This window comes from Trichechus manatus, unplaced genomic scaffold, assembly GCF_000243295.1.
Source record: "Trichechus manatus latirostris isolate Lorelei unplaced genomic scaffold, TriManLat1.0 scaffold00135, whole genome shotgun sequence".
Classification (NCBI taxonomy): Eukaryota; Metazoa; Chordata; class Mammalia; order Sirenia; family Trichechidae; genus Trichechus; species Trichechus manatus.
Window position 1 is genome coordinate 4,735,807 of NW_004444071.1, and position 17,150 is coordinate 4,752,956.

General features: G+C 42.2%; 1 protein-coding gene across 1 annotated transcript in view; it reads right to left on the reverse strand.

Annotated features, from left to right (window-relative positions):
* The window catches only part of ADAMTS12 (ADAM metallopeptidase with thrombospondin type 1 motif 12), a 392,100-nt gene that overhangs the window by 22,974 nt on the left and 351,976 nt on the right, over nucleotides 1–17,150 (reverse strand). Inside the window, exon 17 of the mRNA XM_004385253.1 lies at nucleotides 7,972–8,124. Within this exon, the coding sequence (XP_004385310.1) occupies nucleotides 7,972–8,124 (153 nt within the window). The remainder of the gene's footprint in view (nucleotides 1–7,971; nucleotides 8,125–17,150) is intronic.

Here is a 17,150-nt window from a genome sequence, read left to right on the forward strand (position 1 = left end):
TGTATATGTAGGGTTGGAGTTGGAGAAAGAAAATTCCTCAAGACTTTTCAGCAGAAGTAGATCCCAAAATGCTCTGCCCCCTTCTTCTGCTGCCTGGCAGACTGCACCTAGGTTGCTTGGCTTCAAGGAGTCCTTGAGTGGCACAAATCGTTAAGTGCTAGGCTATTAACCAAAAGATTGGTGGTTCGAACCGACCAGAGGAACCTCGGAAGAAAGGTCTGGCAATCTGCTTCTGAAAGGTCACAGCCATGAAAACCTTACGGAGCACAGTCCTACTCTGCAACACATGGGGTCACCATGAGTCAGAACTGACTTAACGGCAATTGGTGGTGCCTGACTTCAACCCTTGAGCTGTTACATAGGAACACATAGGCCAGCGTGCCAGGGGCCAACTGATCTAATGCTTCTATAAATCTAATGTGTTTAGCTTCTCAGAAATAAGCAACACTTGCTAGACCAAAACCTGTTGCTGTCGAGTAGATTCCGACTCATAACGACTCCATAGGACAGAGTAGAACTGCCCCATAGGGTTTCCAAGGAACTGCTGGTGGATTAAAACTGCTGACCTTTTCATTAGCAGCCGAATGCTTAACCGCTGCGCCACAAGGGCTCCACATGTGCCAGACAGCCCCCAAAGACAAATTAAAAACTTCATTTTTCCTGCTGTGTAGTAAGCACAAAGAGAAAAAAGTAACTGCCAATTTAAAATTATCCACAGAACAAATGAGAAAGCACGCTATGGATTTCTATACAAAACAATCATTTGTCTCACAAAACAGATTTCTGGGAAATAGCACATGTTTAAAACAAGAGGGCTGTTTATTAGAGAAAGGACAATTTACATGACATTAGTGTAAAATGGAGTTTTATTTTCTTATTTTCCATTTGTTGCTGTAATCTGTTATTCCTAAATTTAATTTTCATATCATCATTACCCTTTCATCAAATAACACATTCGCATTCAATGGGAAATGAAGGTCATTAATATGCTAATGCCAATAGTAATAGGAGAAGACACTCACTAGATCTATGATTTTTCTATTACGTTTTCAAAAGGGCCTCTGATTAAGTTAGCAAGAGGAAAGTGCCGGCATATCAAATCATACCATTCCTAACACTGTTTGACTTTATAAAGGGGATGCCAATTATTATATTCATTTTCTGATTGCTCCTGGTGAGGGTCATTTTTATTCATGTTTTCCTAACCTGGATCCTGTGGACCAGACTGACGACAGGAGCCAGGCTAATGAGGACAGAAAGAGTGGCTAATGCCCTGTTGTGACCAAACAGGCTTAATCATTTTCCAGTTACTGCATCAGTTTGTTTAACTGATGTGATTTGCTAACAAAATCGAGTTAGAATGAAAAATACCTTGCTTACAGAAGCCACTGGCAGCGATAAAATGAAATCACAAACTTTTCTTCCTGGTTTGTTTTGATCTATGAAGTTATCTTGATATGCTTTCCATGTTGGATTCATACAGAGTGTTCAGATGCATATAGTGAAGTTAACACACATAGGGTTGAAAGGTCAACAGCCTGCATCCAAGAATGAACATGGCACCACCAAGTGGCTACGAGGCTCTGGATTAGTCTCTTCACTTCACTACACTAGGTCTATGTATCTCTGTCTGTATTAAAACTAGCCTAACATTCTAGACAGACTGACAGATGAGAAGCTGGACTATATTAAGAGAATATGGCATCAGGATTGGAGGAAGACTCATTAACAACCTTGCTTGCTGAAAGTGAAGAGGGCTTGAAGCACTTATTGATGAAGATCAAAGACCACAGCCTTCAGTATGGATTACACCTCAATGTAAAGAAAACAAAAATCCTCACAACTAAACCAATAAGCAACATCATGATAAATGGAGAAAAGATTGAAGTTGTCAAGGATTTCATTTTACTTGAATCCACAATCAACGCCCATGGAAGCAGCAGTCAAGAAATCAAACAATGTATTGCATTGAGTAAATCTGCTGCAAAAGACCTCTTTAAAGTATTAAAAGCAAAGATGTCACCTTGAGGACTAAGGCATGCCTGACCCAAGCATGGTATTTTCAATGGACTTATATGCATGTGAAAGCTGGACAATGAATAAGGAAGACTGAAGAATTGATGCCTTTAAATTATGGTGTTGGTGAAGAATATTGAATATACTATGGACTATCAGAAGAACAAACAAATCTGTTTTGGAAGAAGTACAGCCAGAATGCTCCAATGTATGACCTACATCCAATATATACATGTATGTTCTGGCAAAGCTTGCTTGCTTACTCTGGTTTCTGCATCCAGCTCACATCATCTGACCTCTGGTTCTTGGGACTTCAGCTAGCTGCCTGCTGTATTGCCTGCCAATCGTCAGCTTCTGCAGCCTGTGAGCCAGAAGCCTGCCGTCTTACATGCTGATCTTGGGATTCATCGGCTTCCACAGCTTGTGAGACAGCAGCCTGCATTCTTACCTGTTGATCTTGGATTCCTCAGCCTCTGTAGCCCGTGAGCCAGTGGCTTGCTATCTGACCTGCTGATCTTGGGTTTGTCAGCTACTGCAGTTATGTGAGTCAGGAGAAGACTCCAGCCTGACACCTGATCCACGGACTTGGGAATTACCAGCTTCTACTACTGCATGAACCATTTCCTTGAGATAAATCATCTCTCTTTCTCTCTATACACACACACACATACATACATACGCTTCACTGGTTTTGCTTCTCTAGAGAACGCAGCCTAAGACAGTATTTCTTAATGTAAAACACTTGGGGTTGTCAAAAGAGGGCGATAGTTTAGACATACAACAAATTACATACATCAAGGGTAAAATAAATGCAGTGATTTTCAGTGTATGATCCACCTTTCTGATACTCAATTTTTGCTTTCTAGGGGCAGAAACAAGTTGCCACTGAGTTGACTCTGACTCATGGCAAGCCCAAGTGTGTCAGAGTAGAACTGTACTCCACAGGGTTTTCAATGGCTGGTTTTTCAGAAGTATATCATCAGGCCTTTCTTCTGAGGTGTCTCTGGGTGGGCTCGAACCTCCAACCTTTTGGTCAGTAGCCAAGCCTGTTAACGGTTTGCATCACCCAGGGACTCCTCTGGGGACAGAAACTCCCCTAAAACATGCAATTCTATGCTTTGACTTTTGCATATTGGATTTTAATATAGTCACGTGTCACTTAAGGTCCACAATATGTTCTGTGAAATAGGATGTTATGTGATTTGGACATGGTGCGAACATGCCTATATCACGAGCAATAGCATTCATTGATTTTCCACCTCTGAGTTGTTTAATAACCCTTTGTTTCACTTCCAAATTGATACTTTTCCTTTGCCTCTTGCTGTTGCTATCACTAGCACTGGTTTTGTTACATTTGGGAGCCATGATGCATTTCACAGTAATATTTTTGAAAGAAAATTAAACAGAGTGGTAACACTACAATGCTCAAGAGACGAGCAATACACAAGATTGGATGCTGCTGTCTACAAGCTGAAGCTACACTATTATATGGTAGACTTTTTGTTTGTAAGTAAGGAAAGTTCACATTAAAATAATGATAGAAAGTACAGTACATACATAATAGAGGCGTTTATTATGACTATCAAAACACATATATTGTAGGTTATATATGTACTGTACCATTATATGCCTGGCAGCACAATTGCTTTGTGTACAAAAGACATGAGATACACGTGTTAGTGTATGGGAAGCTGTTGGATTCACTAAGTCCGGTTAAGTCTGTTACGTTCTATTCTCCAGTCGGGATTTCTGAACTCCATTATAACCTTATAGGACCACAGATATATATTTGGTTGGATGTTACCCAAAGGGAAGTTATATGGCGCATGACTATATATGTTTCTAGGAACATGCTATGTATGAAAGTAGAGGACTTTTTTTTTTTTTTTTTATCAAGACAGGAATTATTTAATTCATTTTTTAAAAATTCAAATTTTCGAAATGTAGCACTGCCATAGACAATCTGTAAAATCCAATAAACATGGAGACAAGAACTAGAATAAGACAGAAAGCCTAGTTAGCAAAGACTATATGAAACCCAACGCCATAAGGAAAGGCCGTCACTTCCTCTTATTTTCCAGCAAAGCTCTAGGTAACAAAGTCAACTACTGCTAAAATAAAATTGCAATGATACCTATGGGAGATGATAGATCATTCCAAGAAAAATGTAAAAGTCTTTGTGACTTATTTTAGAAATAATCAAGATCCACGAGACTTTGTATGGAAAGGGCATGCTGATCCCACGAAGGTAATAAAGAGTTTGTCAAATTAGCTGTTTGCAAAACTCAGAAGGTACAGGCAAAATGTTTAATCAGAAAGTGCGTGGAAGTGTGGACAATGCATAGTTTTGGTGTCAAACCAAATGGGAGGTTTTCAAGCTCATGTTTCTCACTTACAGTGTCTCTTCTATCAGAAGAATCACTTTTCCCCCCTACAAATATTCATGTTCTGAAATTGGCATGTATATTAGAGTTGATGTACATATTTATTGTGTAATGTTTCCTTTCTCTCTGAAAAGCTGTAATTAAATTGCTGGTGCATCCTCCAGCTGACGGTTTCTTAGAATGCAAACTATTCAGTACTAGCTGGGTGACCAAGTGTTAGTGATTTAAATACTCCAAGGCTTAGTTTCCTCAGTGGGAATTATAATCTCAGAAGGTCCTGTAATGGGATGAAAAGAAATTGTTTAGCTAAAGATCTGATGCAATGCCGAGCATGTGGTGGTACTTGACAAGTACTAGTGCCCCTAGGAGGTCAGGTCCTCTCAAGTTTGTGGACTCTGTGAGCACCTTGTCTGCTTGGTGCTGGACAGTGAACACCTGCTCAGGACAGTCACTCTGTGGATAGGACTTACTCTGCTGTCACCTGTGCATAGCCCTCCTGCCCCAAGTCCAGGAAGCCAGAGGTTAGTAAATGCCTAATAAAAAAACCCATTGCTGTTGAGTCAATTCCGATTCACAGCAACTTCAAGTGTTAGAGAGTAGAACTGCTCCGTAGGGTTTTCTTGGCTGTAATCTTTATGGAAGCAGATTGCCAGGCCTTTCTTCCATGGCATCACTGGGTGACTTTGAACCACTAACTTTTAGGTTACCAGCCAGTTGCAAACAAGGGACCGCTAAATACCTGTTACCAAAATCTGTTGCCATTAAGTCGACTTAGCAGCCCTATAGGACAGAGTAGAACTGCCCCCACAGAGTTTCCAACGCTGTAAATCTTTATGTACGCAGACTGCCACATCTTTCTCCTGCAGAGCGGCTGGTGGTTGAAACTGCTGACCTTTTGGTTAGCAGCCAAGCACTTAACCACTGCACCACCAGGGCTCCTCAAAATGCCTAATAGCCAGCCCGAAACTTTACACAGGAGTCCCCAAGTGATGTAGTTGGTAACGTACTCAGCTGCTAAATGAACAGTTGGAGGTTCCAGTCCACCCAGAGGTGCCTTGGAAACCTATGGAGCAGAGCTCTATTCTGACACACATGGGGTCGCCATGAGTAAGAGTCGACTGGACAGCAGACGACTGGTTTTAGCCTTTCTACAGAGCTCGAAGTTCACTCAGTGCTTCATTTGAACACTCTTTTACCATTTGCAAAGTTGTTTCATACACATTTTCTCTTTTTATACTTATACCACTCTATAGGACAAGCAGAGGTGAGAAAATTAAAGCTCTGAAGAGTGAGAAACATGCTGGTTAGGGACAGCGTAGGGTTGCCAACCCGGGCATATCTGAGGCCGAGCCTAGTGCTGCCCCTAGGATTCAGCTCTGTAGAAGCTAATTTTCCCAACTATGCCTCCAGGACAAACCTCAGGTCTACAACCTTGATGTTGTTTCAAACAGATCAGTGCACAGAGAGGAAGCAAGCCACTCCGATAAACTCCTTCTAGACACAGTGGCTACAACAATGGGCTCAAGCATAACAAGGATTGTGAGGATGGCGTGGGACTGGGCAGTGTTTTCTTCTGTTGTACATATGGTTGCTATGAGTCGGAACCGACTTGATGGCACCTAACAACAATAACATCAGACACTGTAAAGGTAGAAGTCTGAATGTAGAGTCTCATTCTACTGTCTTGTACATGAGAAGATGTCCACAGTAGTTCTTTCAGGTGTCACCGTGAGGGGGAGTGGCATAAAAAACGTAAGCCAGGAGAACAATTCTAATTCAGACAGCAATAGCAGTGGTGGGCAATTACTGACAAGTCACCTGGAGTGCCTCAGGTATGATGCCTGTGGGTTCAGGTGAGGCTAGAGTCCCCTGTAATTGCCGTCAGTCCAATAAGAGTCAAAGTCTCCGAACCTAGGGTGGAGATCAGTGGGAAAATGCAGAAGATTCCAGGTAAAATTAGAATTTTTCTCTCTGAGAGAAAAGCTCTGAAAAGGCAAGCTGTCAACTTGGCAGAATATAAACCCTCCAGATCTTTAAAGGCAAACTCAGGAGCCTACTCTAGTGTCTGGAGGTTTGCCTCTGAGTAAACTTAAAAGGCTTGACAGAATTAGTGAAGCTAAGAAAAAAGGCTCTCGAATCTTTCCTAGTGCATGACTTGGACTTCAGACATCTGTGCTGTGTGCCGTCGAGTCAATTCTGACTCATAGTGACCCTATAGGAAAGAGCAGAACTGCCCCACAGGGTTTCCTAGGCTTTAATCTTTACGGAATCAGATTGCCAGGTCTTTTCTCCCTTGGAGCTGCTGGTGGGTTCCAACCACTGACCTTTCAGTTAGCAGCCAAGTGGTTAACCATTGTGCCACCAAGGCTCCTTTGGTTAATAATGTGGTAGTCAAAGAAAGAGTCTTGCTTAATTGTCAAGATTTAAGATAAAGTCTAAATTAACAGAACTTGATGTCCTGTCAGAGACAGCTGCTACAAAACCACTAGGAGTGCTACCAAAAAATCCAACCAGTTGCCATTGGGTCAATCCCCTCTCATTACAACCCCATGTGTGTCACAGTAGAACTGTGCTCCATAGGGCTTTCAGTGGCTGATTTTTTGGATGTAGATTGCCAGACCTGTCTTCCGAGGCACTTCTGCGTGGATTTGAACCTCCAACCTTTCAGTCAGCAGCTGAGTGCATTAACATTTGCGCCACCCAGGGACTCCTAGGAGTACTACAGGGTCTAATAAATGTATCTGCAACACTCCAGGCTATGGAAGAGAGAAGACAGAGAATAAAGACAAAGGAGGCAGTGGCCGAGCAGGACTTTCATTAGGAGGCCTGATCCCAGAGAAGAGCTCACCAAAGTCTCATTCAAGGTTTTCCAGCTAGCATTTCCCAGGCTTACAATGACCTCTTCAAAGTGCAAGCTATTTCATGCATCTGTCTGTTTTTTGAGCCATGTAATTTCTAAGGAAAGGATTATCCTCAGTGAGGAGGAAATAGAACTTTAGGATGTGGTCAACATTTAGCAAGGTCAGGGATGTAAGATGTTTCTTGAGATTTTTCTGGGTATGGAAGACAATTTGTAGCCAAGCACTCAGTCTTTGCTGGATCCTGAATTGGTTATGAGTAGGAAGAGAAAAAAAAAGAAGCAGCATTCAATCCAGGAAGAAAAATGAAGTGGAAACAGAGAAAGGGAGGTTGGCAGGTGTCAGAGGAATGTGTGGCAAATTTTCTAAGGCATGTCCCCACTTAGCCCTTCTTCCTAAAGATCAGAGCCTTACTTTAGAAAAAGGAGACTAAAGAGGATAAATGATGTTCCAGTCTCCTGTCTGGTGGGTAAGTCCGCCCAGGAGAACCAGAGATGAGCAAATGAGACACGTACCACCAACCTTTCATTTAGCAGCCGAGTACTTAACCATTGCGCCACCAGGGCTCCCATGGTAATCCCTATGATTTACTCATCCAAAATTTTATAAAAGAGAAGAGGCAGAAAAGAGGCAGGAAGAGAAAGAGAACCCTACTTGAGCAAATGCTTATATATGATCTCCCCCCCAGGACAGCGCCGAGTCTGATAAATTACCTTGCTCCAGTTTCCCACTTTCCAGCCAGCACAGGGACGGAGGTGGCATTTCTTTGCAGGGTCAGGCCTCTGAGTGGCCGCGCAGTCGGCATCGATCTTGGTGCTGCACTCCACGCTCCTCCAGTAGGCGCCCAGCCCACATGTGGTGGAGCACTGTGCCAGGGAAGGAGAGAGAAGACAGGCTGAGAGCCGCTTTCTCAGACAGGCCCCACCGATACCCTGGAGGCAGAGGTTCTCACTAAATCATCTACAAAACCAAACCTGTGCTATCAAGTCGATTCTGACTCATAGCAACCCCATGTATTACAGAACAGAACTGAGCACCACAGGGTTTTCTTGGTTGTAATCTTTACAGAAGCATATCTCCAGGCCTTTCTTTCTCAGCACTGCTAGGTGGGTTTGAACTGCCAGTCTTTTGGTTTGTTAACACACTACCACCAAGTCAATTCTGACTTATACGACCCTATAGGACACAGTAGAACTGCCCCACAGGGTTTGCAAGGAGTGGCTGGTGGACTTGAACTGCTGACCTTTTGGTTAGCAGCCAAGCTCTCAGACACTGTGTCACCAGGGCTCCTTTTGGGTAGCAGTACAGTGCAAATGGTTTGTGACGCCCAGCGGCCAAAATCACCTTCAGAGCTTTTTAAAAATATCAATACTAGAGCCCCCACCCCGAGCAAATTAGTCTAAATCTCTGGGGTTAGGTAGGGTCTAGGCATCAGTATTCAAAAAAAAAAAAAAAATTCCTGAAGTGATTCTAGTATGCGCCAGGTTTGAGAATCACCAATTTGTACGTGGAAGGAAAACTCAGTGCAAATGGAAACTTGCTTTCCTTTGAGAATTACACTGGCATGAATGCCTAGGCAACTTCAAACTGCCACATTTCATACCAGTGCTATTCAGAGTGGATGTTAGATTCAACGGTCTGCCTCCTACCTCATATCCATATAGTATTGCAATGACATTCTCCCATTTATTTCTCTCCTTGATAAACCTGTGATGTGGTTTGCTAACTTACCTAGCCTGTAAAACTGGTGATAACACTAGGACCTCCCTCATTGGGTTTTTATAAGGACTAAATGCAATAATTTGTGTACACTTGTACATGGTTAGTGCTCTACAAATACTACCTATTAAACACAACACACCTTCAAAGTCAACATTACAAGCACTGTTTTCTAGATGTCTGGGACTCAGAGAGTTTAGGGGCCATGCTCAAGGTCACACAGACAGTACACTGTTAATTGCGTATCACCTCATGGAGGAAGGTGTGACATTTGCCCCGATCAGGAAAGGTGCTAATGAGACCCAGGAGCTAGCCTTGAATTGCCAGGCTGGGGATGATCCTGGTGAATCTCAAGAGATGTCTATAGTTCTTCGTACCATATTTATGTTGCAAATAAATGTATGTTATCTCTGGGGCTCAGAATCTATTCCTGCTCATGAACAGCTATTTGCTCAATTCTCTTAGACAGTTTATATTTAGGCAGCAGAAAACAGTCCAAAGGTAAAGTTTACAAGAGGAAGTCCACAGAATGGGTAAAAGTAAAATGAGATTCTGAAGATTGGCATTTATATTAAATTAGTTCCAAGTTGGGAGTGGGATAGGGAGAAGGAAAGTCCCTGAGGAGGCTGAGGGACAACTTCACTTTGTCCTGGAAACTTTCATCCTCATCACAGCTGGTGACCCTGCAGCAACCAATTGATCAGGTCATGGAGCACGTGTCGGGGTGTTGAGAACTGGAACTGATGTTGCGGGCTGCATTAGCATAATGTGAAAACTGCTCTGAAAAGCTGTGGAGATTACGTTGTCACTTCCATTCTGTACAACTACACAGCCTACATTTAACTGACCTATGGGGTCTGACTGAATGACGAGGCAATTCAATGAGAAGCGATTTTCTCTCAAAATATGAGCCACACCCATGCACTATGCATAGCACCTACGTTTTCTGTTTTTTAAATGTATATTTATACTTACTCACTGCTTCCTATGTACCAACACTTCTGAGTACCTTCCATATAGCTGTTCATTTTATCTCATAACAATCTTATGAATCAGACATTATCATCATCCCCATTTTACAGGTGAAGAAATTGAGGCAGAGATAGATTAAGCACTTTGCCCAAGAGACATATAGTTAGTAAGTGACTGAGCCAGGATTCAAATCCAGAGATTCTGGCTTCAAACTGTATGCTATTTATAGTGCAACTTAGGTTTTTTTTTTTTTTTAATACATCAATTCATTAATTTTTGAAGTCACAATTATAGGAAGTGCTGTGTACAATGGGGAATATAGACAGCTATAGGAGAGATTCAGATGAAATCCTAAGGAACTTTAGAGGTTACTTCCTACCTTAGGGATCAGGTAAGGTTTATGGAGGAGGAAACTTTATCCTGAAGAGCAGGTAGGACTTAAAAGGGCAAAGCAGGAGGGGAAGGAAATTCTAGGCAGAGGAAACAACATGAATAAGCACTGGAATGCAAGGGGCAGAACTTTTAAAGAAAACTGGGCAATTTAGATTTGTTGAAGCTGAAGACCTGCGAAGAAAAACAGGAGACAGTAAGGCTTGAAAACTGGATTATGTAAAGTTGTGGAGGCCATTGGATGTTAGGTTAGAGTGGATTTTATTTGATCTGGCATGGAATCAGGGGACACTAAAGACTTTTGAGCAGAAGTTTGGCACAGCTAGAAAAGTCCTTCTGGCAGACTAATTTTTCAGTCTTACATCTTTTGCAATGGCGTGTGGACTGGTTTAGAGAGGGGAGAGAATGGAGTTCCACACACAGTCCAGCAAGCAGGCAAGGGCAAGTGTTCTAAGCAAGAGAGCAACCAAGGGTCCTTGATTCTCAACTACTGAGACATTATGGGCATTTTGGACTGAACAATTCTTCCTTAAAAGGGACTACTGTGTATGACAGGACTTTTATCATCCTTGAACCTCAGACCCTAAATGAGAGTAAAAGCCTTATACCACCCTCCCATGGTTATAAACAAAAGGATCCCTTAGTCTTTTCCAAACGTTTTTCCCCTCAGACTGGAAACCCCTGGGCCCTAAACTAACAGTGAAAATAAGGAGGAGTGAGAGAAATGATGAGGGGACTCCAACATAAAAAACTAGTAGGTTATTTATTTATTTATTCTAAGTAGGACAAGGACTGAGTGATACCAAGGATGATTCTGAGGTTTTTAAGATTTGGTGACTCAGAGGAAAGTGACACCATTATAGAGAAGTAATCCTCAAGAAACACACAACATGATTAATGTAAACAGTGTCACTAAATTGTACACATAAAAAATTTTGAATTGGCAAATGCTGTGTTACATATATCTTTACAACCATATATATACATACTTACATTTTATTTTATACATTTTATACACATACACACAAAGACAGAGAGGGAGAGGGAGAGAGTTTCAGAAATAGAGTAAAAGATTGGTTGTAGCAGGAAACTCAAAACCCAGAATTTCCCTTCTAAGTCCTGATCATCTGTGACGATGCTGTGTTGTTAAACATTGTCTCAAAAAATACGCATATATAAAGGGAAAAGGCACCAAGCCCTGTCATGAAGAGAGCTTCTGCCAACTGTGAAACTCTATTCTTACAATATACTTGCAGATTTGAGAAACTGTGCAATCTGGACCATTCCCCTTTTACTAGCCAAACTGCCTGGGATTAACAGCGCTTCATGGCTCCACCACTGTTGCCCAATTTTTGATAAGCTACGATGTATTCAGTAAGACAGTTTATTTCTGTAATAGTCAAATGACATTTGAGACAGAATTAATTTTTTGCACCTTGTTCTACTGTAATCAAAATGTTATTAACCTCTGGGATCAAACAGTCATCATGATTGATGTGTATTTTGGTTTAGTTTATTTGGGCATAGAAATTTCTTATTAAATAAATTAACATTTATCAATTAGTTAACATTTATTAAATATCATTAGGGTAAAAGCATTAAAACAAATTTAAATTCAATAATTCCACAACCACTGTGGGAATTGGGGATGGGTGCAAAGATAACAGGATGATAAGGAAACTAATTTCTGGGTCACTCTACAGCTGATTTTCTATAAAACTTTTGTATTATGGACTGAGAAGGATTTGTCCATACTTCTTAACAGTCCTAAGGTAGGGATTCATCTGAGGATTGTGATAGCCTCCTGAAGAGTGCCCCCTTTGCACCTGCAATTTGGTATCTCCCTCCACGCATCTTGGAAGAAAGGCCTGGTGATCTATTTCCAAAAAATCAGCCACTGAAAACCCTGCAGAGCACAGTTCTACTCTGACACACAAGGGGTCGCCATGAGTTGGAGATGGTGGCTTCCATCTCAATACCGAAAGCTGTTCTTCCCAAAGTCACCGGGGACTTGCTAATTGTCAAATCTAATAGGCCCACTGTCAATCTTTATATTCCTAGACATCTATGGCACCATCTCTCTTGGTTTAAACCCTAAATATCAGACTATTCCTTAATCTGCTTCATAGGGTCTCTTTCTCAGCCAGCCCCTTAAATGTTGGTGTTTTCCAGAGTCCCATCCCTGGCTCATTGCTCCTTGCAGCCTAGAGGCTGTTCTTGGATGACTTTACTCACTTTCAAGGTTCTAGCTTCCACCTATTGCTCATGGCTACAAATACTCTCCAGTTCTCACTTCTCTCAACCTCAGACCCATACATACACAAACTTCTGCTGGATATTGAGAAGCCCAGCTTCTGGCTAAAAACCTTTGTGTGATTTTTCAGGCCTGGCCATAGGCAATTTGGAGCCCTGGTTGCACAGTGGTTAAGAGCTCAGTGGTTAACCAAAAGGTCGGCAGTTCAAACCCACCAGCCACTCCACAGAACCTACGGGGCAGTTCTACACTCTGTCCTATAGAATCGCTATGAGTCAGAATCGACTTGACAGCAAGTTTTTGTTTTTTTTTGTACAGGCAATTACAAAGGTCTTGCCTGGCAGGCCCTGGAGAAAGCTGCCCAAAGTTGACGTGGTGCACAACCAAAGCATTACAGTCTCTGGAGGGACTCACTCAAGGACTCAGGGCCCCCTGGCCAGCCACACTCTTTTGCTTATCTGCATTCTTAGCCCAGGTGCCTCTGCTGAAGGGAAGGGGGTGAACTTGAAGCCACTTTTCCCCACGCTGACACAGTACTTAGTACTTTTCCACCACTAGCCCTTCCCCTTGCCCTACCATTGGCCCCTCGAGGTCCATATAACTGGAGGAGCCTTTTGTTTGGGTTTCTCTCAGCAGTGAGATGGTCGGTCCCCACATCTATGCTGATCCACCTGACCCTCACCTGGGAGCTGTTCCTGGGGAAATTTGGAATGGGATGTCTTAATGGGCTACTGGGATCCCTGGCAGCTCAGCTCAGTTCTCTCTCAGCTCAGCGTAGATCTCCCTAATAATTATCACTTGGATATTCCAGAGGCACCTCCAATTAAACTCAGCCCATAACTGAAATGATCATCGGTCCTTTTTCTCTCTCTGTTGAGACTCACTCCTTCTATATAGCATGGGCTGTCTCAGTTTACGAGCCAAACCAAGAAAACCAAACCCATTGCTGTTGAGTCAATTCTGACTCATAGCAACCCTACAGGACAGAGTAGAACTGCCCCATAGGATTTCCAAGCCTGTAAATTTTTATGGAAGCAGACTACCACATCTTTCTCCTGCAGAATGGCTGGTGGGTTCAAACCACCGGCCTTTCAGTTAGCAGCTGAGCACTTAAACAGTGCACCATCAGGGTTCCTAACAGGGTACAACTGCCCCATAGGCTTTCCAAGGCTGTAATCTTTACAGGAGCAGACTGCCACATTTTTTCTCCTGCGGAGTGGCTGGTAGGTTCAAACCACTGACCTTTCAGTTAGCAGCCGAACACTTAATCAGTGCACCACCAGGGCTCCTTTTTATAGGAGCACAACCCCCCAAACACCAAAACTTCATGACAGACTTCTCTTTTCCTCTCCTCTTTTCACACCACACATCCAATTACTCACAAAATCCTACTGATTTTAAGTCCTGGATGTGTCTTCAATTTATCTTCCCTCTTTATCCTGTGCATTCCTGTCACAGTTCTCATGTCCCATCTGGGCCACTGCAGTAACCTCCCAGCAGGTTTCACTGTTGCCTCCACTTCTGCTCCCCTCAAATTCCTCATCCTCACTGCTGCCAGGATGAAAAACCTAAAACACACAGTGGCCGAGTCATCCAGTGGCAAAGACGGCTAGTTATCCTTTTCCTTTATCTTCCTTCTGGGCACACAATAGGAGCCCTGGTGGCACAGTGGTTAAGAGCTCTGCTGCTAACCAAAAGGTTGGCAGTTCGAATCCACCTGCCGCTCCTTAGAAACCCTATGGGGCAGTTCTACTTTGTCCCATTGGGTTGCTATGAGTCGGAATTGACTCGACAGCAATGGGCACACAATTAGACTACATTTCCCGGCTTTCCTTGAAGTTTGGTTGGGCCATGTGACTTAGTTCTCAACAACAGAATGTGAGCAGAAGTGATATGTGCCACGCCCAGGCCTGGCCCATAAAAACCTCCCACAGGAGCTCCTCTATGCTCTTTTCCCTTTCTGAGTGACTAGGAAGGCAACCCCAGGGCAGGTGGAATAATGAATGGGATGATGGTAGAGCCATTGTCAGCCTGGGTGCCCAAATGACTGCATGGATTTGAGCACCATTCTCTACTACCAAGACCTGGAACCTGGAATCACCTTGAATTGTTATATATGAGTGAGAAATCAACTTCTGCTTTGATGAATCATTACTTGTTGGGCTCTATTTGTTACAGCAGCCCAGCCTTCTGTGTGTGTGTGTGTGTGTGTGTGTGTGATTTTTAATTACATATACATCCTGTAGATACGTCTTCATATTTTGATTATTCCATTACTGATCCTATATCTAAGCCTTTTATCACCTTCTACTCTTTCACATTCTGTATGACCCATGTTGTAGCCTTCCCAAGGTCCATGGTGTTTTTAATTGCTGGGTCTTTCAGACTTCCCCATTAACTAAGTATCAAAATACTAAGGTGCATGAGCTTTCTACTCTAATTACAAATACACCTGCTCCTCACTTATCGACTGTCTCGTTATCTGACATTTCACGTTTACAACAATACTAAAAAATCTAATATTTGATCAACAACGTACGTCTGGCAGGAACAAACGCCAGGGTGAGAGTCATGCTGGCTACCATAGTTAAGGTTAAGTGTCAGCTTGGCTGGGCCACGATTCTCAGTGGTTTGCAGTCACGTAATGATGTAATTTGACAGTCTATGTAATGATGCAATTTTGCATTTACGTAATGATGTAATTTTGCAGTTATGTAATGATGTAGCTTTACAGACAATTTCGGAAACACAGAAAAGTGATCTTTGAAGGTTTTATATATGATTAATTTTGTTGGCCTGTACTGTATTATTGTAAAATATGATTTTGTACTATATTTCATTTATATTTTGGTACACAATAAACCAACATTTAATACACAGAGTTTCCACTGAACCTTGAAATGTACAAATATTAAGCTTAAGTAAAGAGTCAGTCAGGAATTGCAAAATTAAGACGATTACATTCATTTCAGATCATCTCTTGCACATTAAGTATGGCAGGCTAAAGTAAACTCTCAAATGCAGTCTTGGTTAAGCCTGTTGTTGTTGTTAGGTGCCTTCAAGTCTGTTCCAACTCACAGCGACCCTATAGGACAGAGTAGAACTGCCCCATAGGGTTTCCAAGAGCGGCTGGTGGATTTGAATTGCTCACCTTTTGGTTAGCAGCTGAGCTCTTAACAAACTATGCCACCAGAGCTCCAGTTAAGGCTAGGCTACCATAATTTTCACATAATGCTGATTTTTGCATGATGACCCGGTTTTTGGAACCTAACCACGTCGGTAAGTGAGGAGTGGGTGTAGTTATTTGTCTCAGTTGTCATAATTTATTCTCTTTGGTTTTGCATCTGTGGAGGCCACACGCTGTGTGAACTGCTTTGACTAATGGGAGGAGATGATTCCTGAGCATGCCAACCCTATTGATATGCCCTTTAAACCACTTTCATGAAATAGACTCTCACTCATGGCAACCCCATGTGTGTGAGAGTAGAACTGTGCTCCACAGGGTTTTCAGTGGCTGATTTTTCAGAAGTAGATCACCAGGCTTTTCTTCTGAGACAACTCTGGGTAGACTTAAACTTCCAAACTTTTGATTAGCAGCCAAGCATTCCAACTGTTTGTACCACCCAGGGACGCTAATATGCCCTTTAGGGACGTCCAATTTTTTGGAAAGAAATATAAGGAAAGAAATATAAGAACATCATCCTCAGAAACCTAAACATACCTATTTTATTTCAAAATATCTAGGCTGAACCCACTGTGGACACATCACAGGAGCCACTTGCCTCTGCAAACCCCAAAGTATGCTCAGTGGTATTTTAAAATACTTTCCTGGGAACTACATGACATTCTCATATGTCTATCAAGCATCATCACATAAGTGGCATTTGTTTTATGTCTATAGGATAAAAGAAGAAACAGATGGCGGCAAAGGCAGAAAGAGTGATGATGTTTTCTGGTTTGCCAAGCGATGGATTGTTGGCTCTGAAGTCAGTTATCCTGGGTTCAAATTCAATTCCTGATCCATTATGCCTGAGACTGTGAGATTTTGGCTAGCTACTTAACCTCTCTCAGCTTCAACTTCCCCATCTCTGAAACAGGGAAAATATGACCATTCTAGTCAGGCTGTGGTGAGCATTATATGAGAGAAGACGTGTAAATTAGCATAAGATCTGCTTCGTGGTACATACTTTATGAATGTTTATTGTCAACATCCTCCTCATTGTTAAGAGTCCTTTAGGACTGATTAGGAAAGAAATATCACTGAACTGTGAGGGAGCACAAAACCCATTCCTTCTGCTTCTTTCAACAAATTAAATTACCCTAAGCCTGAAAATCATTCTTTCTACTGAGCCTGGGTTCCTTACTTGCTTATGCAGATAAGATGTTGCTCCTTTGAAATCCAACGTGATCAATCACTTTAGAAATCAAACATAAATCAATGTGAAAATACTAGTAAAATGCAAACAATTATAGTATTTGATGCAAAAAAAATTTGGAGGTTTGCATTTACCTATTTCTTGCTAGTATAGTCAATGCATGACCAATGATGTTGATCAA